General features: G+C 31.7%; 4 protein-coding genes and 1 long non-coding RNA gene across 5 annotated transcripts in view; 2 read left to right on the top strand and 3 right to left on the bottom strand.

The window, feature by feature from the left end:
- The window catches only part of LOC149899010 (uncharacterized), a 156,612-nt gene that overhangs the window by 26,341 nt on the left and 104,767 nt on the right, over nt 1–25,504 (bottom strand). The gene's annotated exons all lie outside the window — the stretch shown is intronic.
- On the bottom strand, nt 7,853–11,054 carry Rab35 (RAS oncogene family member Rab35). Its single transcript, XM_090114476.1, has 4 exons — nt 10,835–11,054; nt 10,444–10,743; nt 9,744–9,892; nt 7,853–8,997 (listed from the first exon to the last, which is right to left on the bottom strand). Exons 1-4 carry the CDS (start codon nt 10,884–10,886, stop codon nt 8,896–8,898), a joined length of 603 nt encoding a protein of 200 aa, XP_089970602.1. The 5' UTR covers nt 10,887–11,054; the 3' UTR covers nt 7,853–8,895.
- Arpc4 (Actin-related protein 2/3 complex, subunit 4) lies at nt 13,357–14,409 on the top strand. Its single transcript, XM_090114461.1, has one exon. The coding sequence runs from the start codon at nt 13,448–13,450 to the stop codon at nt 13,952–13,954; it is 507 nt and encodes a 168-aa protein (XP_089970587.1). The 5' UTR covers nt 13,357–13,447; the 3' UTR covers nt 13,955–14,409.
- On the bottom strand, nt 14,486–16,696 carry Ufd1 (ubiquitin fusion-degradation 1-like). Its single transcript, XM_090114460.1, has 7 exons — nt 16,555–16,696; nt 16,355–16,475; nt 16,115–16,269; nt 15,817–15,946; nt 15,533–15,675; nt 15,018–15,233; nt 14,486–14,738 (listed from the first exon to the last, which is right to left on the bottom strand). The coding sequence occupies exons 1-7, from the start codon at nt 16,555–16,557 to the stop codon at nt 14,577–14,579; spliced, it is 930 nt and encodes a 309-aa protein (XP_089970586.1). The 5' UTR covers nt 16,558–16,696; the 3' UTR covers nt 14,486–14,576.
- Nucleotides 17,429–25,504, top strand: part of Chc (clathrin heavy chain) — a 31,908-nt gene continuing 23,832 nt past the window's right edge. Inside the window, exons 1-4 of the mRNA XM_090114721.1 lie at nt 17,429–17,563; nt 17,732–17,841; nt 19,299–19,524; nt 23,928–24,185. Of these exons, the coding sequence (XP_089970847.1) occupies nt 17,800–17,841; nt 19,299–19,524; nt 23,928–24,185 (526 nt within the window). The 5' untranslated portion in view covers nt 17,429–17,563; nt 17,732–17,799. The remainder of the gene's footprint in view (nt 17,564–17,731; nt 17,842–19,298; nt 19,525–23,927; nt 24,186–25,504) is intronic.

The raw sequence follows: 25,504 nt of genomic DNA, 5'->3' as shown, positions 1-25,504 counted from the left end.
ACACCCATGACGAAAAGATTTCAAATTTTCGTCGGCGCCATCTTGGATTTTAGTTTTGACCTCATATTGGTTAATAGCTACCCCAAAAACCACCCAAATTTGCAAATGTGTTTGCTACTTAGGAAAAGTTCAGATTTAAAGATATAGGTAATGTGACGAATTTAATTTATTGCATTCCGACTGTTTCTCGGAATAACATACATTTACTAAGAATTGCATACAAATACAATGCCGGGTTTAATATATTGCCGGTAACATAATATTATGTATGATAATAATTCTTAAAGTATTTTATAGATACACTAGCGACCCGCCCCGGCTTCGCACGGGTGCAATGCTGATACTAAATACACTACAGAAAAAATTTTAACGTTGTATATAAAAACATAGCGGCCCGGCCGGCCGGTACCGCCGCAAACGGTACGTCCCGCAATTTTTAAATCTGTAATATCTTCGAAAATATTCACTTAAATCATACGGTGTAAAGGGCCATATAGATCTATATTAAATGAACAATGTATTCAAGGTATTTAATTGGTTAAGGATTAATGCTGTATTGGTTAAAATCGCTTCGAAAATTAGCCATTATTTGTCGTAAAAAGTAAATGACAAAAAAAAGTTATTGTGGGTTATCCATAAGAGATAGACATATACCATCGCGGACTTTTCTGTAGACCTTTTCAATGTGTACAATACTTAGTACATTATTTTGATAAAACTCGTAGGGTTCAGCCTGCGTTTGCAATGTAAGCGGAAGAAATGTAATTATTTACGACATCACATTAGAAACCTCAAAAATAACAGTACTTCTCCACTATTTAATGGATGTTATTATACATATAAACCTTCCTCTTGAATCACTCTATCTATTAAAAAAAACCGCATCAAAATCCGTTGCGTAGTTTCAAAGATCTAAGCGTACAAAGGGACATAGGGAAATAGGGACAGAGAATGCGACTTTGTTTTATACTATGTAGTGATTTCTTAAAAAGCTTCGATATATGAATAATATGTATACAATATACAATAATACAATTCATATTCAAATTGTTGTAAAATAGTCACACTTTTTTAAGTTGGTTGAATTCACTAAAATACACATAAGGATCGTACCTACTAATAAAAGTAACAAAATGAATTTTTAAAGTTCCCAGTAATCTTCTGGAATCAATTTCAATAAAAATATAAAAAAAATAATATCAAGTATGAATATGGTCTATAAAATGGAATGCGCTATGTTTACGTGAGCGTGATGTCCTGCGAACCACGTTGCGACGTTAAATACCTAAATTTGAGTAGCGCAGATTTGTGACAGCGTCCTTAAAAAAGTATTTTATACATTTCTTAAAAAGCTTCGATATTGTATACAATAATACAATTCATATTCAAATTGTTGTAAAATAGTCCCACTTTTTTAAGTTGGTTGAATACACTAAAATACTTATAAGGATCGTACCTACTAATAAAAGTAACAAAATGAATTTTTTAAAGTTCCCACTTCCCAGTAATCTTCTGGAATCAATTTCAATTCAAACATTCTACAAAAAGACGGTCGCGAGCCGACGGAGCCCCACTTCGTGGGGCTCCTATTTCTGTATAGTTCTAAAAAACACGAACCTAACCTAACCCACCCCCTTATCCAAACCAAAAAATTCTGATTACGAATTTTCGGCATATTACAAAATGCCGGCCGTTTGTAATTCGGCGGATTATACAATCCGATTGCGACATACATACCCCTCGTCCCGCGTACCTTCCAATATCTTAGATGTTTTACATTTCCGACTGTTAGTTAGGTAATGTATGGATTTCCTAGGAAATGTGTACTATAAAATAATTTATTTCACACATTTCCATGCGATTTTAGGAATTACATACATTTCCTGGGAATTTTATACAATGACGGATTACATACATTTCCGTTAACATATACTTACAATGTTTATAATTATAATGATAAATAGGCAGAAAATAACGGTCTATATAATGTTATGTTATATTATAACCAGTAAATAAAATAAATATTTAATTAAAGTTTATGTGTAAACTGTAATTCGATACAAATTCAGGGTTAGAACAGGATTATAGCCTCCTAAGGACCAAGCTAAAAAAATCCTATTCTGCATTACCACCCATTGTTCTCACCTGAGTACATAAAAATACAACAGACCTGCCACCCAATGGTATTTTTTTGTTTTTTTTATTGTTAGAGTTAAAATTTACTTGTGGGATTTTTTATCTGTGTAAAATATAGCTTATAGAATACATTTCTGAAAAAAAAAACTCGATTTATTTTGTTTCCATGTGATCACATCAGACCTAAGTGAATCCAAAAATTTTTTTATTAAAATTAGGTTTTACTTGTAGATTTTTTTATTTACTTATGTTATAACATACGAGATCATACAATAACCTCTAAAAAGTATACAAAAGAATTAAAAACAGTTTTTCTTAAATTCTAAATGTGTAAGTTTACTACATATTAGGTAATAAAATATCTAAACTATCTGAAAATATGTTAAAAAAAGAAATAAAAACATTGGAAGTACAATATTAGGAACTTGAAATATCAATGAGCTAACTAAAAATCGATTTGGAAACAAATGGTGGGTCTCCTAAGTCTTCATCACTAGGAATAAAATCTCCGTCAGTCGGCTAGGAAATATTATCGTCACGAATAACTGAAAAAATAAGGAAGATAACTGTTTATTTTGATTGCAATAGTAATTCCTGTTGACAGTTTAAATAAATTATAATCATAAAACAGGACAATTATACTCAAAATTACTGTAAAACAACAAAATAAATTATTAACTAATTAAATGTTTTATAGTCATTGACTACCAATGTCTTCAACTGAGTACAAAAAAAATGAAAATAATGTTGTAAGTAACGACCAATGTTCTCACATGATCACATAAAAATTATCCGTGAATTTAAAAAATACAATATGAATTGTTTCGTTAAATTTAATTAAAATACGTTCCTGTACTGTTTTTACTATTTATTTTCCAATACCAAATGAAAATCAAGTGAGAGATTAATATGATAATTAACGATTTAACTTACCTCTGTTACGTTGACCAGCCATTTTAAAAACTTGAACTAAAGTATTTTAAAATTCTGTGATTGGATAACCCATTTACCTACCAAACCTAATAGTTCAATTCAGCCAATCGCGTTACACAGTGATCATAGGCAGAAAAGCGCGGTATTTTTTAAGATATTTCGAATTTTCGATTTTGTCATCGGATGAGGACGGTGGTTGGTAATTTAGTTAAAACTTTTTGGTGCTTTGGGTTGTAATGGTGATGGTGTTTACGTACTTATATGAGGCCATTGGTCCTTAGGAGGTTAAAATATGTCTCCGGTATTGGAAACGAAAATTATTAATATTTGTCAAACTGGTTAAATGGTGGTGGAATGTTGTTCCAACACTTATGGCTCTTTCAATTTATGCGTTTCGTATCGGACCGCTAGTCGCTACAGTGCCGAAGCTGTGCGTTTGTCGTACGGCGCACGGCCGGTCGTTTGTTTTCATACAAAATGCACAGTGCGGCAACAGCGCGGCGTCCGTACCGCGAACGCTCGACAGCAGGACGGCAATCTACAGATCACCCATATTTGGCAATCTCGCTTCACCTAATGGCCTTGTCTGTTCAAGCCGAAATGAATTAATTACCTACTGCAAAAATTAAATAATTTAGATTACCTGGAAAAGACAAGGAAAATAAACTTTAAACAAGTGTTCGACCGATTATTACCAAGTAGGTAAATAAATTAATGACAAGACAAGGTAATTAATGCTAATAATTTCCTAAAGAAAACATTTTTTTCAAAATTTTCACATAATAGGTACCTAACTAGACTCAAAAGTTTATGATAAGTCAATGAATGATAAATAGAATATGTTTAAGTAAAATGAAGTAGTTTATTTTACAATAAATTAATCTTATAAATTACCAACTTTCATTCTACGGCTTCAACCGTGTGCCTTATTCAATCCCTGTTCCTACACCTTGATTGAATCCTATTTATGCAACAAAATTGAGATGTCCTTTTTCAACGTAGGTATGTACCGTGTATGTATATCGAAATTTCCGTCAAAATCGGTTCAGACGCGTGCGGGAATACCTATTTTCTCGTGGTCCCACTATTTTCTATTTTGTCCTACTATGACGGAGTAACTTTCGTATTTATCTACAAAACAGAAATGATTTGATTGTTTGTAAATAATGACAGGGTTATTGACAAAAGTGCTGATGTTGCGCTTGCTTTTGAAGAATTCTTCAGTAGTGTCCCTGCTACTATTACTAATAGTTTGAATTCGTCTTCGGCACTCGCAGAGACCTTTTTGAGGGACCATGTTGCGGAGTGCAGTACATTATTTGAATTACGACACGTAACTGCTAATGATATTGTTACTGCCTTTAAGACGCTTAATCTTAAAAATACTTGTGATCTTTGGGGAATGTCCGTAAATTTAGTTAATAATATAATAGAAAATATTGCGATAAATTTAGCTTCCATATTTAATAAGTGTTGTGACTATGGTACATTTCCTAATTTACTAAAGCTTAGTAAAGTTATACCTTTATTTAAGAAGGGCGATCAAGAAGACTGTAACAATTATAGACCTATCTCTATTTTACCAACATTAAGTAAGGTATTCGAGAAGTTAATATTAAACCAATTGAGTAGTCATTTTGCAAATAATAATTTACTGCACACCAAACAGTTTGGTTTCACAAAGGGGCGCTCAACCACAGATGCTGGAGTTGCACTTCTAACACATATATATAAGGCATGGGAAAACTCAAAAAATGCTCTAGGGATATTTTGTGACCTCTCCAAGGCATTTGACTGCGTTGAACATTGTACTTTGTTACGTAAACTTAATCACTATGGAATTAAAGGAAAAGCCCAGAACCTCATAGCGTCATACCTGCATGATAGGATACAGACTGTAGTTGTTAATGGAGAACGTTCTAGCGGTGCGTCAATTAACATTGGTGTTCCACAGGGGTCAATTTTAGGTCCCTTCTTGTTCTTGGTATATATCAATGATCTTCCCTATTATTTGCAGGATAGGTGTGAAATAGTTCTGTTTGCAGATGATACCTCATTAATTTTTAATGTGGATAGGCATGACCCAAATGTTGACGAAGTGAACAGTGCTCTTTTACACATATCTGAATGGTTTACTGCCAATAATTTATTATTAAATGCCAAAAAAACCACTTGTGTTGAATTTTTACTTCCTAATGTAAAAAAGTTGAACAGAGATATTACCTTGAACGGGGAGGTATTGCATCCTACTGAGTCTACTGTATTTCTAGGGTTAACATTGGACGAGAAACTACAGTGGGGAGCCCATGTCAACACCGCTGCAGGTAAGCTCAGTTCTGCTGCATATGCAGTCCGAAAAATAAGGCATCTCACCGATGAAGATACGGCCAGATTGGTTTATTTCAGCTACTTTCATAGCATTATGTCCTATGGAATTCTACTGTGGGGCAGGGCTGCAGATATAGAAACTATATTTATCTTACAGAAAAGAGCCATTCGCTCTATATATAATTTACGTGCTCGGGACTCACTAAGAGATCATTTTAAGAATACTGGTATCCTTACTGTACCATCACAGTATATATTTAATAATATTTTGCATGTACACAAAAGCTCTGACTTACACACAAGAGTAGGAGATAGACACGATTATGGCACAAGGAACAAGAATAGAATTGAAATGCCATTTTTCCGATTAGCTAAAGTTAAAAATTCATTTATGGGTCAAGGTATACGCTTATACAATAGAATTCCTCATAATATTAAAGAGTTTAGTAGTACTAAATTTAAAACTTACATAAAAAATGTACTAGTTCAGAGAGCGTACTACAGTATTCAGGAATATATGGACGATAAAGACCCATGGAGGGTTGTCGCGTAAAAACCACAGGACAGTTCTTTGGCATATTATGTAGTTAGGTAGATATAAGTTACATATTATGTAAATTTATTGGCATTATTTAAAAGAGCAACTATGGAGTTTCTTGCCGATTCTTCTCCATAGATACTGCTTTCCGAATCGGTGGTAAATGTTAAAATACTATGTAATGACGATTCGAAAGTGCTACTAAATAGTAGTCTAATTGAATAAATGAATGTTTGAGTTTGAGTTTGAGTTTGAGTTTGTTTGTTTGTATTGGATAGGATCCGAAACTACTGGATTGATTTGAAAAATTATTTCACCATTCGAAGCAAAAATTATACCTACCTGATGAACATAGGCTACTTTTTATAACGGGAAAATACTTCATTCTTATGGGAATCGATGTCGAAATATTTCATTTTAGGCGCATAAAGAAAAAAAACGCAAAGGATCATTCAAAACCTTTTCTACGGTTTAAATCTCAAAACTTTTTGGTTCATACTTCATATAAATTATAAAGGTAATCTGATAGGATTATTTAGAAAATAAAACAAGATGACGTAGGTAGGTATTTAACTTTAGTTTCGATTTATTATCATTATGATGTTTTCATTATGAATTCTTGATATTCTTAACGACGCGGTTGGCGCAGAGGTAAAGTAACTGCCTACTGAGCTGACGGTCCTGGGTTCGATCCCCGGTCAGGGCAAATATTTGTGTGATGAACTTGATTATTTGTTTTTGGGTCTGGGTGTTATCTATATATGTATTTATAAAATATTAAATTATATTTATCGTCGTCTAGTACCCACAACATAAGCCTTAATTGAGATTACTGTGGGACTAGGTCGATTTGTGTAATATTGTCCTTTAATATTTATTTATAATTTATATACTTATAATTAAATGTGACTAGAAATAATATATACTTACTACGGTTTAAGTATAGGTTGTATTATGTATATTATTTTGTAATGAGATCTTGCAATCAAATATTCACACAATCTCGCAAGTTTTCCGACAATTCATTTTTCGTATGAAAACAATCAATACACTAGGTACCTACCAAATATAAGCCGCTACAGGAACGCAGTTAGTAATAATTAATAACGGCTTTAACCCATTTACAATATTTTTTATAGGTACTGCAAAGGCAATGAGGTTATGTATTAAAAACGTAGTACATATATTATTATTAGTCTGTGGTCTGTGATATTATTATTAGTCTGTGTTAAAAACGTGAAAAGTAACGTAAAAACGTCTTAGTGCCATCTAGTATTCGTTTAGCATCGCCAAATCGGAGGAGAATAACTTGTTTATAGTAGTTTCATGAGATGGCGTTGTTTTGAATATAAACTTTTCTGTAAAATTAGTTAAAATCGAGTGAAAATTAAATTAAATAGGTAGGTTCCATTTACAAAAGTATGTAAAAAATTATAAAAAGCAATGAAATTGCAATTAAATCTAATTTTATTTTTTGCTGGTTAAAATGATACACTTAGCGGCATCTATTGGTAGACGGATGGCATTAATCGTCTTTTGTATGTAGTGCACCAGACATGCTATTACTGTTCTTATTTTGGTCTACAGCAAGTCTACATTTATGTTTCAAGACATGATTTTTAATAAATCGTTATTTCCTCATAATAAGATCCAAGGTCCCTACATATATTTACTATAGGATTATTATTATTCATCATAAATGAAGAATGGGAACGTACCTAATAAGGGAAAGAAGTAAAATTAAAACACTTCATTTATTATGGGCAAAATATATCATCTATTTACATTTTAAAATGCTGGTATGAACAATATATCTTATAAATTAATATGAGTACCAAATAGAAGATAATGAACTTCATACAAGTTAGACCGGTCCCGCTTTATTTGCAATTTTAATCCATAATAAAAACAAGCACATACAAAAGAGTATTTAATTAAATAATAAAATGCATTTACATAAGTGTCAAATGTTTCCAACTGTACGTTGATAGTTTGGAATGGAAGAAGAAAATATAATAAAAATGAAAGCAATATAAAAGTGCAATAGCTCTAGGTTTTGGCAATTCATAATGGTGGATAAGTAAAATATTTGAAGAGTTGTTGCATAACTTATTAATGTTTTATAAGATTAGACATAAAAATACACATTTCATAACATATTCAATCAATTTGGTTTATTACACATTCTAGACAATAAATTTTATACTTTGCCAATTTTAAATAAAAAAATATAAATATGATCTCACTTTATTATACACTGGATTCAAAGTATAAACTTGTTATTTTGTTAGAGATTATATTATTAGGTCCCTGGTAAAACTGGCATTCGAACCAACCAAATAAAGAACTTATGTTACATGTTTAAATATAATACTTTCATAAAACAATAAGTTTTTAATACTACTATTGTTCTAATTTTCTCTATGTGATGACACTAGTTAATAGCATGTACTGAACAATACAAATTGGAATAATATTAAAATAATTTTAAAATTAATTAATGGTATACATTTATACAACATTTCTCGACACATGACACTCCATCACATAAATTTCGATAATGGGAATACATTCATACTGTAACTATGCATTCAATATCTTAATGTAATATTTGGAGTCCAAGATTCCATGTCTTACATGCCCTAAACCATGAGAGTGTGCAACCCAGCTCTATATCTATTGTCGATTAAATAATATCTAAATACAGAACAGACTTGGCTAAAATAAAATATTTCATTTTATTCTTAAGAGATCAACAAATACCAAGATTAAAAATTCACTAGAAATTAAAAAAATAAAACCTTTTGTAGCAACACTTCATGATTCTATATGCATTTGAAGGTTTATTCATTGGTAAACATTACATGGCCAAACTACCAGTCCTGCTAGGGTTGTGCAACATCTCAACATTTGAGCATTATAAAGCGACATCCCTGGCTTAGTGCCAATGTGTGCAGACACTAGCAACATTTCTTTTTTGTTCTGTGACTCTTCTTTAAATGTACTGTATCATTTGCTGTGATATTTTGTCTTTCCTTCATTTCCAATTTTGATCTTAGTACCTGAAATTGACAATTTTAATAAATAACATGCACAATCAACAACAACATCAAAAAATTTTACAGATAAAAATGACACATTTTAGCATTGACTTCATAAGAATAAATTCCCACTTATTTGAATGTTTTGTTCAAACAATCTGTTTTATTAAACAAACTCCCAAAGCTAAGGGACAAAGGTTTGTTTACTTCATCAATCTATAAAAAGATTTTTACTAAACACATGTTAGCTTTAATGCATCATGTTCTCTCCAGAGCTTTTTACTTTTCATACATACAGTAATCAAAGATACTTATATATAGCCAAATAAATGAAAAGTATAATAAGATTACATAAAATGTAATATACACAATTAGAAGCCATACAAGTGAACCAAAGTTAAATTAGGTCTAGGCAACACCTACTCATATTTTGTCCTACTCATGTCTTATACATATTATTTTGTTGAAATTTGTCTCAAAAATATTGTTATTGTAGTATATTTTTTTTTTTATGAAACATAATTTAGGTTCACATTCAATAATTAATTCTGTAGGCTTTTAAAAATGAAATGAATTAAATTATCCTCTTATTGTGCTTGGATTGAATAGTTTTACATTTGTCACATAGGTTAATAATTTTCCTTAAATGTAAATGAGTGATCAACTATATGTATAGGCCCCAAGTTTAGTAAACAGCGCTGCATAATTCCTCATTCATACATATGTAATTAAAAGGTATTCTTTGTATAAAAACATTAAAACCTTACCATTTTAGTGATGGTAAGAAACATTTCTTCAACATTAATATTCTCCTTAGCACTGGTCTCAAACAGTGGTATGTTCATTTGATTTGCAAACCTTTGGGCATCTTCTGTTACAACAACTTTTCTTGATGGACAATCATTTTTATTACCAACTGAAAAAAAGGCAGTTGTAACATTATAATTAAATTATAAAATTAATTGATAATATATATAAGTATTCAAAGACATAAGAAAGGAAAAGCTCATCAATAAATAAGGTAAATGGCTTTATAAACAAGAAACTTTTGCAAATAGATATTTAATTTGGACTGTACAATACCAATGAGAAAATAAATCATAGTTCCGGAACCTAAATCTGATTAAAACCCTATACTGCAGTTAATATCGCTTTTAAACAGATTCAAGCGCCACGATACATATTAACTAACTTGACTAAATATTGCAAATTTAAAACCAAACTTAAATCAAATGATAAAAGTCATGAGTAATTAATAAAATAAGAGAAAAACTAACTTCATTGTTAATGTTATCTTATAGCATTTTTTGTGTAGGTTTATCAATTTGTGGAAACAACACAATGCTTTAGTTTTTTTTTTCAAACCAGTATTTGGTAAATGAATTTTTTCAACATATCTTACAGCTTAACTTTCTGCATTATATTAACAAGAAGATTTTCAATACAAATAATTTCTAGACACCTTACCTAGAACTTTATTAACAACATCACAATTCTGTTCAATTTCATGGAGCCACCTTTTGACATTAGCAAAAGACTCCCCATTAGTGACATCGTACACAACAATGACACCGTGAGTTCCTCTGTAATATGTGCTTGTGATCGTTCTAAATCTCTCCTGGCCTGCAGTATCCCATATCTGAAGCTTTACACGCTCACCATTTACATCTAAAGTTCTTATTTTGAAATCGACACCGATGGTTGTAATATAACTACCAGAGAACGTATTGTCGGCGAAACGCAGGAGGAGACAACTCTTGCCAACACCTAAAACACAGAGCAATTATTCCAATCATCATTTCCTCTGAGAGTATATCAACTTCAATATCATCAGAACACATAGGCCTCGCCCACTCACCACTGTCACCGATAATCAGTAGTTTGAAGAGATGATCAAACTCGCGCGCCATTTTAAAGCATAAACGGGCACTGCTTTAATCGGTCATGTGTTTATTGATATCTTTAGTAATAAAATAATAACCGTTCCTTGCAAATTAATAGTCAAACGCATGCCGTAAAACGTTACGCTTGCGTCACTTTACGAATCGTCCGCCATTATTTTGCCCAGTTGTCTGTGACATAGTAGTTAATACCAAAAAGTATAGACTAAAAAAGACTTATGATTTATATTTTTTTTTTATAAGCAACGAGGCAATTGGTGAAATTTTAAGTTTATTAATTAAGATTTGAAAGACTTACTTTTAAAACTTTTTAAACCACTAAAAGAGATATTTTATATTGAGGTTTCAGTAAATTAGGAAAGTTTAAATGTATATGTCGGCGCAACGACGATAAACGACTACCCTCAAACTACTAAATAATTATAACTAGCTAAAGTTTACTTTGATCTTTTTAAATAAGTGGTTGATTAATTAATCAACCACTAATGAAACAATTAAATTAACGAAATAATTAATGTTTGTTAAAACTGATGAAAATTCATTGTAAAAATTCGAGTGGCAACACTCAAACTAATTCTTGTGAGTCATGGTTCGCTTTAAATACGAGCGCCCGACGGCACAGAGCACATTCACTCGCCGGCCGTTGGAGCGTTCGGAGCTCTCTCTATAATTTCCACGTAGATTAAAAAGGCAGTAAAAATACCCACGGGCGTTCTACTTCGAGTATGAGCGTCTGCTCTGATGATGGTGACGTCGGAATTGCTGACGTCACTCCTTTTAAAAATAGCCATTGGACCCTTTCTTCCGTCATCAGAAGTTGGATAGAATTCAAGCTCTCTCTTTTTAAATTTTAAACGTTTACGTAGTTTTGTAACGGCATACTGGCGTTTGTGTTTTTTCGTGCGTTGTGTAAAGTAAAAGTTTGTTACGTGGATTATTGTAACGGGAGTGTAGTTCATCGAAGGAATTGTGTGTGTTATCTGAGCTGCGCCTCTCTTTGTGATAAGCATAAATCTACGAGAACCTCCGAGAAATCTACGAGAACCTTCGAGAATCTGCCTATATCACAAATGAGTAGGTGTTGATCACATGATACGCGAACGGACTGTCTCTGTCATGTGGAGTGTTCAGTATTCTGAAAGGTCAGTGTGGCCGAGGCAGTGTATTTTTGAAATCCTGAGATGAACTACCGTAGTGTTGTAATACGAGAAAAGGCGTACGAGGACGTACGATTGTCAATATGGCCGTGTTAGACTTAAAATCTACGAGAACCTTCGAGAACCTCCGAGAAATCTACGAGAACCTTCGAGACTCTCCGAGAACCTGTTACAAGACTGTCTGGTGCAGTCTGATACACAAATTCCTATAGCAGATTTCACTTGGTCGGTCCAGCGCATTGGTGACCTGCTTGGCATTGTTACAGACATTTACTACGAGGCTGGTGCAGAGCGCGCACCGCCTGTCAGTATGGCCGTGTCGGCGCAACGACGATAAACGACTACCCTCAAACTACTAAATAATTATAACTAGCTAAAGTTTACTTTGATCTTTTTAAATAAGTGGTTGATTAATTAATCAACCACTAATGAAACAATTAAATTAACGAAATAATTAATGTTTGTTAAAACTGATGAAAATTCATTGTAAAAATTCGAGTGGCAACACTCAAACTAATTCTTGTGAGTCATGGTTCGCTTTAAATACGAGCGCCCGACGGCACAGAGCACATTCACTCGCCGGCCGTTGGAGCGTTCGGAGCTCTCTCTATAATTTCCACGTAGATTAAAAAGGCAGTAAAAATACCCACGGGCGTTCTACTTCGAGTATGAGCGTCTGCTCTGATGATGGTGACGTCGGAATTGCTGACGTCACTCCTTTTAAAAATAGCCATTGGACCCTTTCTTCCGTCATATAGATTTAATTTTAGAAAATTTGTAAAAAAAATAGATGACATATCATATTGAAATTTTCCTATCTGTTATTTTCTTAGAGCATTGGTTTAATGCTCTAAGGTTAGTTTTCTCAAATTATTAGAGTTCACCGATTGTCAAAGCATATTCGAGTAAAGTCTGGCCAGCTAAAGCTGAACCCAGTAAAGGGCGGCAAATTTAAAAAATATGGACCTGGTAACATCGGCTTTAGTAGGAAAAAAACATTTTGATACTTTTGATATTCATAAAGGTGATCATAGTATATAGGTACATTATGTAAGCAACACGGCAGGATTTAAACGTTATTAAAGCATGATTCGAACCGTTTTCAACAAAACTGACAACTAACTACGCAGAAACGCCATGATGACATTCCATAGTGTGGCCCCTACAAAAAACACTGGGTTCAGCTCTGCCTGGCCAGACTCTACTCATTATAGGTATCTATACTCAAAGACTACAGAATATAGGAAGGATCAAAGAACTTGTATCTTCTTGCAAAAAGCTTAAAAAAAATATTCTGTCAGTGTCATAAATGACATCATACAACATTGAAGCTATTAGCAAATCTATTTTTTCGAATGAATCCGTGTTATCTTTAGGTGTGGGCTAGTGAAGGTTTTCTTTAAATTGCAAACAATGTCGGCCACTTTAAAACCGTATTTAACGGCGGTTCGCCATACTCTCACATCTGCTATGTGTTTAGATCATTTTTCATCACAAGTTGTTGAAAGATATAATAAACCGGAGGTAGAGGTTGGTACAAGCAAAGAATTGTTATTGAATCCAGTCATCATTTCAAGGAATGCCAATGAGAAAGTGCTCATTGAATCATCGATCAATTCAATACGAATAAGCATAATGATTAAACAAGCCGATGAAATTGAAAAGATTTTGTGTAAAAAGTTTATGCGCTTTATGATGATGAGAGCGGAAAACTTTATCGTCCTGCGACGGAAACCGGTAGATGGATATCATATCAGTTTCCTCATTACGAATTTCCATACAGAGCAAATGTATAAACATAAACTTGTTGATTTCGTTATATACTTTATGGAAGAGATTGATAAGGAAATAAGTGAAATGAAATTAGCTGTCAACGCCCGCGCAAGAATTTGCTCAGAAGAATTTTTAAAGAGATTTTAAGAATAGGATAATCTTTCTTCAGTTAGCTATATGTGATGTTCATACAATTCCAAATTTGTATTACTTTATAATAAGGATGAGAAATTAGGATATCTGCATTTTATTTTGTTATATTATTTTATCTCTCCATATAATTTTATAAATAAGTGACTCATAGGTATTGTCAAATACAGCATAAGTGTCAAAAGTGTAAATTTTGCTTGGAAATTGTGTTTAATAAAATAGAGTGAATCAAAATGTTATCATGTATCCAGTATTACACAGAAATATTCATAAATAAATTCATTATACATTACTATGAAAATGACTGATAATATCATTGCAGAAAGCTTTGGGTTTATGTTGTAACATGTCTGCGGTGGTAGATCCATGACTTGAACCTTGTTTGCATTTTCTTATATCTTAGCAAGTATGTAATAAACTTAAATTATAATAAATCTTTATCTTATAAGAAACTTTTTATTATCAAATTCCCTGAATTGTTAAATCATGGTTAATTCACTTAGATTATAGAACATAGAAACAAATATATCTATAATTAAAGTATTTATTAAAATTAGCCACTATAATTAATTTTCCATACAACACATCAATTGTTCCGACATCTTATTGAACTAAATTCTCAATTCTTTGATTTAGCTGTCCGTAGTGTAAATCCTTCACCCTTGAAAGCCTGGAATGTTTCAACTGGAGTCTCTTCCTTAGCACTGGACGGCCGAGAATTTCTGATGAATCTCAGTGTACCAATGACATAATCATAGTCTGGTATGCCTCGAACATATGGCTGTAAAATAACATAATTATTTTCAAAGAGTTGCATATATATCCATATCTTCAAGATGGATAAAGTATTTCATCATAAATTCTTATAAAAGAAACCAAAAACATTTTAATTATTTTTCATAAATATGAAATTGATATTCTATCAACATTAAGACTACATCATAGATTTATAACAGAAAAGTTATAAAAAACGAACAAGATAATTTAAAACTAAGACTTATTACTTTTTAATAACAAGCAAAAATCATTTTGATGAATTATTAAGTTCGATATCACTCACTTGTCTGGAATTAGAAGCTTGAGGTTCGGAATCACTCTCACTGGTCAGTTTCTTCTTCTTTCCATCCAATCTGTTCCCCTCACCCTTGAAGGCCACAAAGCCACTTGCCTCTGGCATCATCTCGGCTGGATCCTCATCCATACCAGATTCTGTATTCCTGTCACGTCTTGGAATGTGTTCCTCCTCTTTATAACCAACTGGTGGGGCGAATTCAACCTGAAAATTGTTTTTATGATAAGATTTTGTACATAATATATTCAATCATTATTATTTCTTGCTTCAAGTTAGAGACTGTTCTCTAGTTCCTTAGTAGTTTTGGACAAATGTATGAAATATTCAATTTATTTGTTTTGGAGTTGCAGTTATCTTTGAATTTATTTGAGCTCCACATAGCAAAATAGTTTCAGGATAATTCTGTTGAAAACCATTATAAATCCCAATACCTACATTATTTATCAAACGATATTAGTTTCATTTAGAAGTATGATCATATATAAAAGAATAGTAAAACTTACATTCATATCACACTCAATGATGATAACAGCATTACCAGGCTTTGTCTCCAAGACACATAACTCATACACTTTTGAATTATACTTGATTGCAATTACATCACCAGTTGTGAGACATGAAAAATTCCTCAAGCAGTTTTCCAGCACTAAAACATTTGATTTACAATTATTAGAACAAAATACAAAGGTTGTTAGTATGTATGTGTTTCCAAATACCCATAATGTTTCCAAATTCCTTTTGAGAGATTTATATAGAAGTACAGAATAATAATTTAATTATTAATTACCTGCTTTAGGGTTTGTGATGTCTAGGAAATCTTCAGATAAGGGTTGAAATTTAGAAAATGTGGCAACTGGCAGTGATACACTCTCTATTTGTAATAGTGTACCTTCCTCAAGTACTAAGTTGGCCATCATCTGGAAAATGAATCAAATAAAGTTTTAATAAAGAATATCTGGACCATACACAAATGAAATAACAATAAACAAATGTTAAACAATTGTCATTCAAGGAAAAGTATATAATTATCCATTGTCCTGTTTTGTAATATAAGAATGGCCTTAAAAATAATGTATATTGCTTACCCAATGTGGTAAATAAACTTTGCCCTCATCAGCGACAAACTCCAAGACACCACAATGCGTAACTCTTTTTGTTTTCTTGTTAGTTAATTTGAAAATCATAGGATACTCTATGTTTAATCTAGTTAATTGTTCCAAAGCTGATGGTGGCATGATAACTGAAAAAGAAATAATTTAAATAAAATGATACTACTATTGGTTTTAAAGTTCTACATAAGAAAATTATTTTTTTAATAAGCTTACTTTTTCCACCCCTTTCAACATCCTGGCGTTCATTCCCTGGTAACATAGAGACAGAATAACATCTATAGGTCATGTTAAATGGCCTGCTTATTTCGTGAAACATATTGAACCCGAACTGAAACTAAAACCATAAAAAGATTAGACGCGGCCTGATTGCTACGATGTCTTATTTGTTTGTAAGGACTATGCGTAGAATTTACCATTTTTGTTTATTTTTGGAACAATAAAAATTTGTAAATAATTGCAAATCACGCACAAGAACACAGTGCGTCAATTTCAAAATATAGAAACGTCAACATCTGAAAGTGACGTCCTGGTGACATCTCAAAGTGAGTATATACCTCTAAGGGCGTATTCAGAAAGAAAGCTTGAAACTTGTAAGCGCTTATCGGCGCTTGTCATGTTCATATATTTTCCTGTCAGTGCTGTCAACCCGCGCAGGAAAATATATGAACATGACAAGCGCCGATAAGCGCTTATAAGTTTCAAGCTTTCTTTCTGAATACGCCCTAAGCCTCTAAGATAGTACCTATCAATGTCAAACATAATTTTTAGAAAACAAAAAGAGTTTATATTCCTCTGACTTCTTTATGTATGAATATTTCTAATTTAGCTTTATGTGGAATTCCTTTTTTAGCTGGGTTTTATTCAAAAGATTTAATTTTAGAAATAGTTAGAATGAGAAATATAGGTAAATATTTTAATTTTTTTTTTATATTATTTTTAACAAAGAATATATTTAAAAAAAAAAAACATTTCCTGCCGTTTCCTACGTTTTCTGCACGTAAGACACCACCACGACCCCACCAACCACCAACACAATCCAATATTGTCGCCTAAAATACTTACGAAACCTTAGGTTTAGTTTTCAATTGGTTCTAATAGTATTTATATATTTACCTATAATTTTACTGCAAGCATTCCAAATAATTTACTAAATTTAAATGAAATAATAACTAAAAAAATGAAATTTCATATCCTTTACAAAAAATCAAATAGTAAACTATAGGTACAAGTATTCGAACGTAGAACTTGATTGGTCAGCAGTTTTGATGCTGTCTTTGTCTTTCTCATAATCGTTCACGGTTCATTTTGTTTCATTCATTTGTGTATGTGGCAGCTGTGGGTGTATTAATCGTAGTTTTTTCCTTACAAATAAAAATTGAAACAATTACCTAATTTTTCTTCATGTAGAAGTAAAATTAAATAGTGAGTAACGTAAATGTAATTGCATAAAAACAAATATATTTTTCTAGTTCCGGTCGTTAATCATTTCGCTTTGAAACATGAATGATCGCCATGTTGATTGTCAAAAGGTGTTATTCGTATCGTATCGTATGAGAGAAAAGTGAAATTGAAATAGTGTTATATTTTCAGAGGCCGCGATATCTGAAGATCGCTCGATAGCTTCCTTGGTGTAGTTAAAATAAAGGGAATTAGCAACCATGGCTCAACCACTACCTATACGTTTTCAAGAGCATTTACAGGTGAGTACGCCCATCACTTTTTAACAGATTTGCCGATAGCGGTTGATGAGAAAGGGCTAATTATCATTTGGATATCCCCTTTGTTCTGCTTTTCTATTAGTATTCAATATGTAGAAGTAGGATGTGATAGTAAAATGACATTGCGCAATTGCTTGACAGTTTCCACCCCCTAGCAAATGCCAGAGGGTGCCGGTATTGATTTGTTCCATATTCCTTCTGGATCATATGTTTTCTAGATTATTGAATGGAATGAATATGATTTAATTAGTATTACACTACAACTTTGATATAATATTTGAAACCAAATAACTTTCAATAGATACAGTACAGTTATACAATGTACTTATTGGATTAAAATGTATGAAATTATGTTTTGTTTCTTCTTATATGTAACTTTTAAATATTTTATTTCTAATTGGAAAGTAAAAGTTATGCTGTCTGAATATGTTCCTGCATATATTACAAATTGAAATAAGGGTGAAGAGAAACCTTATACACTGTAGATTAATGTATATACTTTTCTATATTTACCTAATGTATTGTATTCACCAAAAGAAACAAGGGCACAAACTCTTACAACAGTGACTAATCCCTTTTAGTTGTTTTATGAATTTGTAACTGATAAATATAGCTGATAAGTGTATAACAATGTATTGTTGATGAAATTTAATTTTTTTTTAGGGTTTTTTCACAATATTAATAAAATAAAAATTAAGGAGTGTACATTTTAATGTCCGTACTTTCTTTAACTAAAGAACAATGATATTATAGTGAATTTGAATTTGTATATTTATCAATGAAAATTCTCTTGTACAAATTTAATGAAATATAAAATTAGGTGGTAGCTATAATAGTACTTCAAAATGAATTCTTAATAATTAAACAGAATGAATTCTACTAGTACTTTCTTTAATGTTAAGACATTGATTATTGATGATTTATTTTTGATGACATGATAAAGAAAGATATAGAAAATGAAGAATATATTGTATTAAGCACCACTTAAATTTTCTACATATTCAAGAAAAGGAGGAGGTGCTCAATTCACTTATTTTTGGGTTTGTTACCTTAAAACTTTCAACTGAGTGAACCAATATTGATGATTCACTTTTTTTAAAGCTGTTGTGTCTTCTATAGACCAATTTAAATTATAACTCTTAATTTATTAATATAAATTGGTACTTAGTTTTTTGTAAAAATAATTATCCTTTAAGTCCATTCAAAATGATTTAGTTTATGTCTTAAATTCTATTAATAGAAGATTAAAAATAAAGAAAATTGTAACAACAAATTACATTCATTCGACACCATACAGGAATAAGTTATATTTTGTTATTTACTTAATGTTTATCACAATGAGACTATAAAAGAAAGACTTGATACCTACTATTAAAAAAAATACGTGAATAAAGCTTTATATATTAGGTACATGATATATTAAAACTATTTGTTTGCAGCTCACAAACATCGGCATCAATCCGGCGTCCATCTCCTTCAACACCCTGACGATGGAGTCGGACAAATTCATCTGTGTCCGTGAGAAGGTTGGTGACACCTCAGAGGTGGTCATCATTGACATTGGGGACCCCACGAACCCCATCAGGCGGCCGATCAGCGCCGACTCGGCTATCATGAACCCAGCCAGCAAGGTTATCGCACTCAAGGGAAAGGCAGGGGTGGAAGGTTAGAAATCAAACAATTTATTCATACCGTTTTTTCCATAAAGTTTGTGATGAGTGGTTGGTTGTATTCTGAATACCGTTATTTCCAAAAAAATTATGATGAGTGATTGATTGATTGATGATGTATGACTTGGTTGGTAGAGAAATAAATTGTTTAAAGAACAAGATATGCTAGAATTTAAATTTAATTGTAATTTTTATGTCAACCAATAAAAGAGCTGTTTGACACAAGATGGAGATGTTACATAACCCTTTCACCATGGAAATATTTAGTTTAGTCACCACATTTTTGAGATCATTAATAATAACGTCTTCTTATTGGGTTTATTAATTAATATAGTGTAAGAACAAAAATGAGTTAATTTTTTTATGAGTAGAAGAAATAAATATACATATATTATATACAAAAACGAAATTCATTCATACACTAAATGAAAAATTATAATATTCTTGGATACTATATTTACATTGTCCAGAAGACTTATATTTTTCAAACTTAGTAAAACTTTAGTAGTACAAATAATCAATTTTATTTTGTAGAATAAATGAAATGTTGTATTATAAAGACTGAAACTATGAAAATACTATATTTCCGCCCGCGGCTTCGCCCGCGTTTTCAAAGGAAAACCCGCATAGTTCCCGTTCCCGTGGGATTTCCAATTGGGATAAAACCTATCCTTTGTGTTAATCCAAGTTATCCTCTATATGTGTGCTAAATTTCATTGTAATCGGTTCAGTAGTATTTGCGTGAAAGAGTAACAAACACACACACACACACACACATCCTCACAAACTTTCGCATTTATAATATTAGTTGGATTAGTAGGATAGTAGGAATAAGGAAGGGCAGGATAGAATGACTGATAAAGATAATGAGACCAAAGTCTGTAATAACATAATGTCACACAGAAAACATATTAAAAAAAATCTTCTTTCCTGGTTCAGTCACCTCATTTAACATGACAATAGTACAGAGCAAGAGTTAATGTCTTTTACATAATTGTTAATACAAATAATTACCCACTTAAGTACATTTATAAGGTTTTCTCTTTAAAGCTGTATTTATGATTATATCAGTAGTATATTTTGCAACAAAAAGCAAATATAATATTTTGCAAGTTCATTTTGTAAATTTAATTTATTTGTGTAAATAGTGTATTAGCCCACAGATTTTAAATTCCCAATACATACTAAAAAAGCGGAAAGTTGATTTATATAAACTTAGTCTTGGCTACGAATTCATCGCCGAAAAATTGATGCTTCGCCAAATCGGTCGACGAAACATTCAAAACATTTGATGCACATATGGATTAAAATTATATGGCCATAAATATCGCTTCTAAATTTTGTTTTCATTTTAACATTATGCAATTTGCAATATCAATTTTACGATGCGAGGCGGTATAATTTTGCATGTTCGTTTTTGTTTTATGATTGATTAGATTTGACGGTAGATTGAATGAAATCTTTGAACTTTTTTTCTCAAAGTCTTGGTGAAGAAATTAAGTTGCCTTTTATGTTCAAATTTTCACAAAAAAATAGGTTAAACTGAGAATGGTCGTTAAGCTGAGTGTCATTGAAACGCCCACACCTCAATATTCGGGGTAGTGAGATTAAAAAGAGGGCGTAGGCAGATCGCCAAGCCAGAACGCGTATAATAGCATAGTGCGGTATCACATTGATTGCCTACTTGTTTGCGGTTTTCAGAAAACTTTAACAATACCCAACTTAACATACTTTTTGGTTGCGTAATTGTTTTTAGTTTGGCCAATGTGGACATTCCCGAAATCTTATATAGTGTATCTGATACACTATATAAGATTTCGGGAATGCACTGTATCATATTTGAAACCTATTTTTCTTCTCGTATCTTCGATCCTACTACTATAATAATGCATTTGTTTTATTAATTATAGAGCAGGCTCCAAGGAGATGTTCGTTTGCAAAAATCGCGGACCTAAATCTGACTTCTGATATATATTGTCTAGATCCCAGACATCCTATAGACAGATGTTGCCAACCAGTTTTGTGGTCCCCCTGCCCGCACCCCGGTAATTAAATATGGCATACAAAGAAAAAAATAAAAATTTCCAAAACATGCCGTGTGGGGTATCAAATGAAAGAGCTTATTGAGTAGATCACGAATATATAGCATACTATATACATTTCTTACACTTTCTCTAAGATTTTTTAGAAAGTTTACGAAAATGGTCCATTTTTGAGTTAACTTTAAACCACTATAGATTGAAAACTCATGAATATATTTTTTAAATTATTATTTTAAATAATTAACAACAGTCCATTGTTTATGATTCAATAGTTCGTAATATAATATAAGTGAGCTATGAGGTGGATTTTATGAAAATAACTATATACTATATGAACTTGAAAATATACTCGCCATCTTTGAATGCTCCCCCCACTCCCCCATGCAACTATTTCACTGTACGAAATATTGAATCGTAAACAATGGACTATTGTTAATTATTTAAAATAATAATTTAAAAAATATATTCATGAGTTTTCAATCTATAGTGGTTTAAAGTTAACTCAAAAATGGACCATTTTCGTAAATTTTCTAAAAAATCTTAGAGAAAGTGTAAGAAATGTATATAGTATGCTATATATTCGTGATCTACTCAATAAGTTCTTTCATTTGATACCTACCCCACACGGCATGTTTTGGAAATTTTTATTTTTTTCTTTGTATGCCATATTTAATTACCGGGGTGCGGGCAGGGGGACCACAAAACTGGTTGGCAACATCTGTCTATAGGATGTCTGGGATCTATACAATATATATCAGAAGTCAGATTTAGGTCCGCGATTTTTGCAAACGAAACTCCACTGAGAGTCCGGTCTATTAGCTATAAATATAGTCTAAATACGAGAATAACCAGACAGTTGACCTTTTACAATTTGAATCATAAACTTACGGTTCACGAAATGATAAACAATAATATTAGAATATGATAATGATAATTACTATAATAATAAACAATATTTATGTATTGTAAATAAACATTTTTATTTAATTAATACAGACTTATGCACTTAACAAACGCCAAATTGCACAAGTTTGTTTTGATTATTTTTTATGAACATGTAACCGTACTATTGTTGAATCACCACCAATAAAGGTGGTGATATACTGATAAATGCTTTTAGATAGCATAGTCGTTTATCCTATAACATGATTTATAGATATCGGAAATGGGAAAGCCTAAAAAGACTGCTCGGTTACTAGTTGGTTTTTGGTAATGAAAATCATAGCTTATTCTTTAATATAATTATAATTTATGGAATGGAATATATGGTATTTATCGAAATATAACAAAAATATTAAGACAATACGGCATGATACTGTTTACATAGGATGGGAAGACATGTTTATCGATTGCGTCACGGTTCGCCGTCAGGCTAGAGCACTGACTCGTGGATGAGTCATACGCATATATTAGACTTCACTTTTATATGAAAAGTAATGTAAAATGCGCTGAACATGGAAGCATGCGAGTAAATGGGAATTTTATGTTCGAAATGTTGTCTTGCATTCATATTACAGTATGATTAATTTCTGCAAAAAACTATAATTTAAATTATATTGCTTTAAAAATAGTATACTTTCTAAAATGAAAACTTGTCATAGTCAACTTAATGTACTAAGTACAGAAAATAATTTTATATTCTAAATACTTTTGTATGATATCAATAATAACTTCAAGCTTTTGTGATGACTGAACGATTCGTTTTTATTGCCTTTTCTCTGTTTCTCTAGGATAATCTGACGACGAAATTAGAGTAAAATAGGTTTTCTAAGGCAACTTGACATCATGACTTAGAAGTGGTGGGCGTTTACTTTCACCACTGCCACATCTAACTTCACAAAAATTTAGCTAATATCTATCGAAACAATTCAACAATAACCATTTTAAGAATATTTTAAATTCTTTCGATATTTTTCATTCATTCGGAAAATATCAAATTGTGATTATGTCATTGTCTTTACCAGATATACATAATACAGCCTTGACATGCATTTAGCTACAAGTATAAGCAATGGCTATAAAAATATAATAAGATTGCATCTTATATGAATCCTTACTTTACAATATGCAAATGATTATTTAATTTAGTTATGATATTTTATCTTCTTTCTGACATGTAAATGAAGCTAATTTAAGAATTAAAAACTATTTCGATTTGTTAAACTACCTAAATAGATTCCTAATCTATTTAGGTACTTAGTTTAACAAAAATATAAAAGTAAAACATTTAAGAAAAATAAAATGGAAATAATTTTATTTTTATTCTATTTTCTATATTGTTTTCAACACTGAATAATATTAATATGACACGCTCATTTGAACTCTTTGCTATAACTTAGTTGTATTCATATGCCAGCGGCCCAAAAGACCCTCCAAATATTCAACATCGAGATGAAATCAAAGATGAAAGCGCACACCATGACAGAGGATGTCGTGTTCTGGAAGTGGATCTCTCCGAACACGCTCGCGCTAGTGACCAAGATGTCCGTCTACCATTGGTCCATGGAAGGCGACTCGACGCCCGTGAAGATGTTCGATCGGCATTCATCGCTCGCTGAATGCCAGATCATCAATTACAGGACTGACCCGAAGCAGCAGTGGTTACTGTTAGTTGGTAAGTTTATAAGTTAATAATCAAAGTATTATTAAATAATCAATATGTAGAATATATTTTTACAAAATATGCATGGAAAAATAACTGTATATAACGGTTAAAGCAGTATGTTATGGTTTATTTCATTTTGCACGCCTCATAAGCGAAGCGTTGAGGTGGGTACTACTGTCGCTTCGCGCAAAACATCTGATTTTTCAAACTTAAAATGTCTTTATGTATCATACATTGCACTTGTAAGATAATACATACACACACATATTAAGAAAAAACACTATTTTTAACGTTCATGATATTTTTGATGTCATTTTTGTTATTTAAACTAGTTAAAAAACAGTTTAAAAAAGTTCTGTCTTGGACGTCCGTGTGTCTGTATGTGCGGATCCTTTTTCTTGTTAACACGATAGCGACCGAAATACTTTACTAATCGAATCTTTTTTTTTCTCTTACGCTTGAGTATGCTCAGGAATAGAACTCTTTCATTTTTCAGGGTCTGATTCGATGTGGTTTAATTGTTATTAAATAAACAAAAAAAAACTCGGCTGTTTTTTTTTTTTTTTTTTGAAGTGAATTTTTATATTTTTATTGAAATTGATTCCAGAAGATTACTGGGAACTTTAAAAATTCATTTTGTTACTTTTATTAGTAGGTACGATCCTTATAAGTATTTTAGTGTATTCAACCAACTTAAAAAAGTGTGACTATTTTACAACAATTTGAATATGAATTGTATTATTGTATACAATATCGAAGCTTTTTAAGAAATGTATAAAATACTTTTTTAAGAATTATTATCATACATAATATTATGTTACCGGCAATATATTAAAACCGGCATTGTATGCAATTCTTAGTAAATGTATGTTATTCCGAGAAACAGTCGGAATGAAATAAATTAAATTCGTCACATTACCTACTTATATCTTTAAATCTGAACTTTTCCTAAGTAGCAAACACATTTGCAAATGTGGGTGGTTTTTGGGGTAGCTATTAACCAATATGAGGTCAAAACTAAAATCCAAGATGGCGCCGACGAAAATTTGAAATCTTTTCGTCATGGGTGTCATTTTCATGGTTTTTGGGGTAGCTATTAACGAATATGAGGTCAAAACTATAATCCAAGATGGCGCTGATGAAAATTTGACTTTTTTTCGTGATGGGTGTCATTTTCATGGTTTTTGGGGTAGCTATTAACGAATATGAGGTCAAAACTAAAATCCAAGATGGCGCCGACAAAAAATTTACATCTTTTCGTCATGGGTGTCATTTTCATGGTTTTTGGGGTAGCTATCAAACAATATGAGGTCAAAATTAAAATTCAA

Source organism: Colias eurytheme, chromosome 21, assembly GCF_061535395.1.
Source record: "Colias eurytheme isolate Ceu_HAF_F1 chromosome 21, ilColEury1 Martin Lab GWU primary, whole genome shotgun sequence".
NCBI lineage: Eukaryota > Metazoa > Arthropoda > Insecta > Lepidoptera > Pieridae > Colias > Colias eurytheme.
This window is presented reverse-complemented; position numbering and strand designations above follow the sequence as displayed.

What these genes read in the sequence shown, in the direction of transcription:
- Ufd1 (XM_090114460.1), bottom strand. An exon ending in AAGTTTATTTACCACATTGG is followed by an intron (nt 15,947 to 16,114) that starts GTAAGCAATATA and finishes TTCATTTTCCAG; the next exon opens with ATGATGGCCAACTTAGTACT. An exon ending in CATCACAAACCCTAAAGCAG is followed by an intron (nt 15,676 to 15,816) that starts GTAATTAATAAT and finishes CAAATGTTTTAG; the next exon opens with TGCTGGAAAACTGCTTGAGG.
- Arpc4 (XM_090114461.1), top strand. Translation starts at nt 13,448, where the DNA reads ATGTCGGCCACTTTAAAACCGTATTTAACGGCGGTTCGCCATACTCTC.
- Rab35 (XM_090114476.1), bottom strand. Translation starts at nt 10,886, where the DNA reads ATGGCGCGCGAGTTTGATCATCTCTTCAAACTACTGATTATCGGTGAC. An exon ending in ACTGATTATCGGTGACAGTG is followed by an intron (nt 10,744 to 10,834) that starts GTGAGTGGGCGA and finishes TCTGTGTTTTAG; the next exon opens with GTGTTGGCAAGAGTTGTCTC. An exon ending in TTCTTACCATCACTAAAATG is followed by an intron (nt 8,998 to 9,743) that starts GTAAGGTTTTAA and finishes TGTCAATTTCAG; the next exon opens with GTACTAAGATCAAAATTGGA.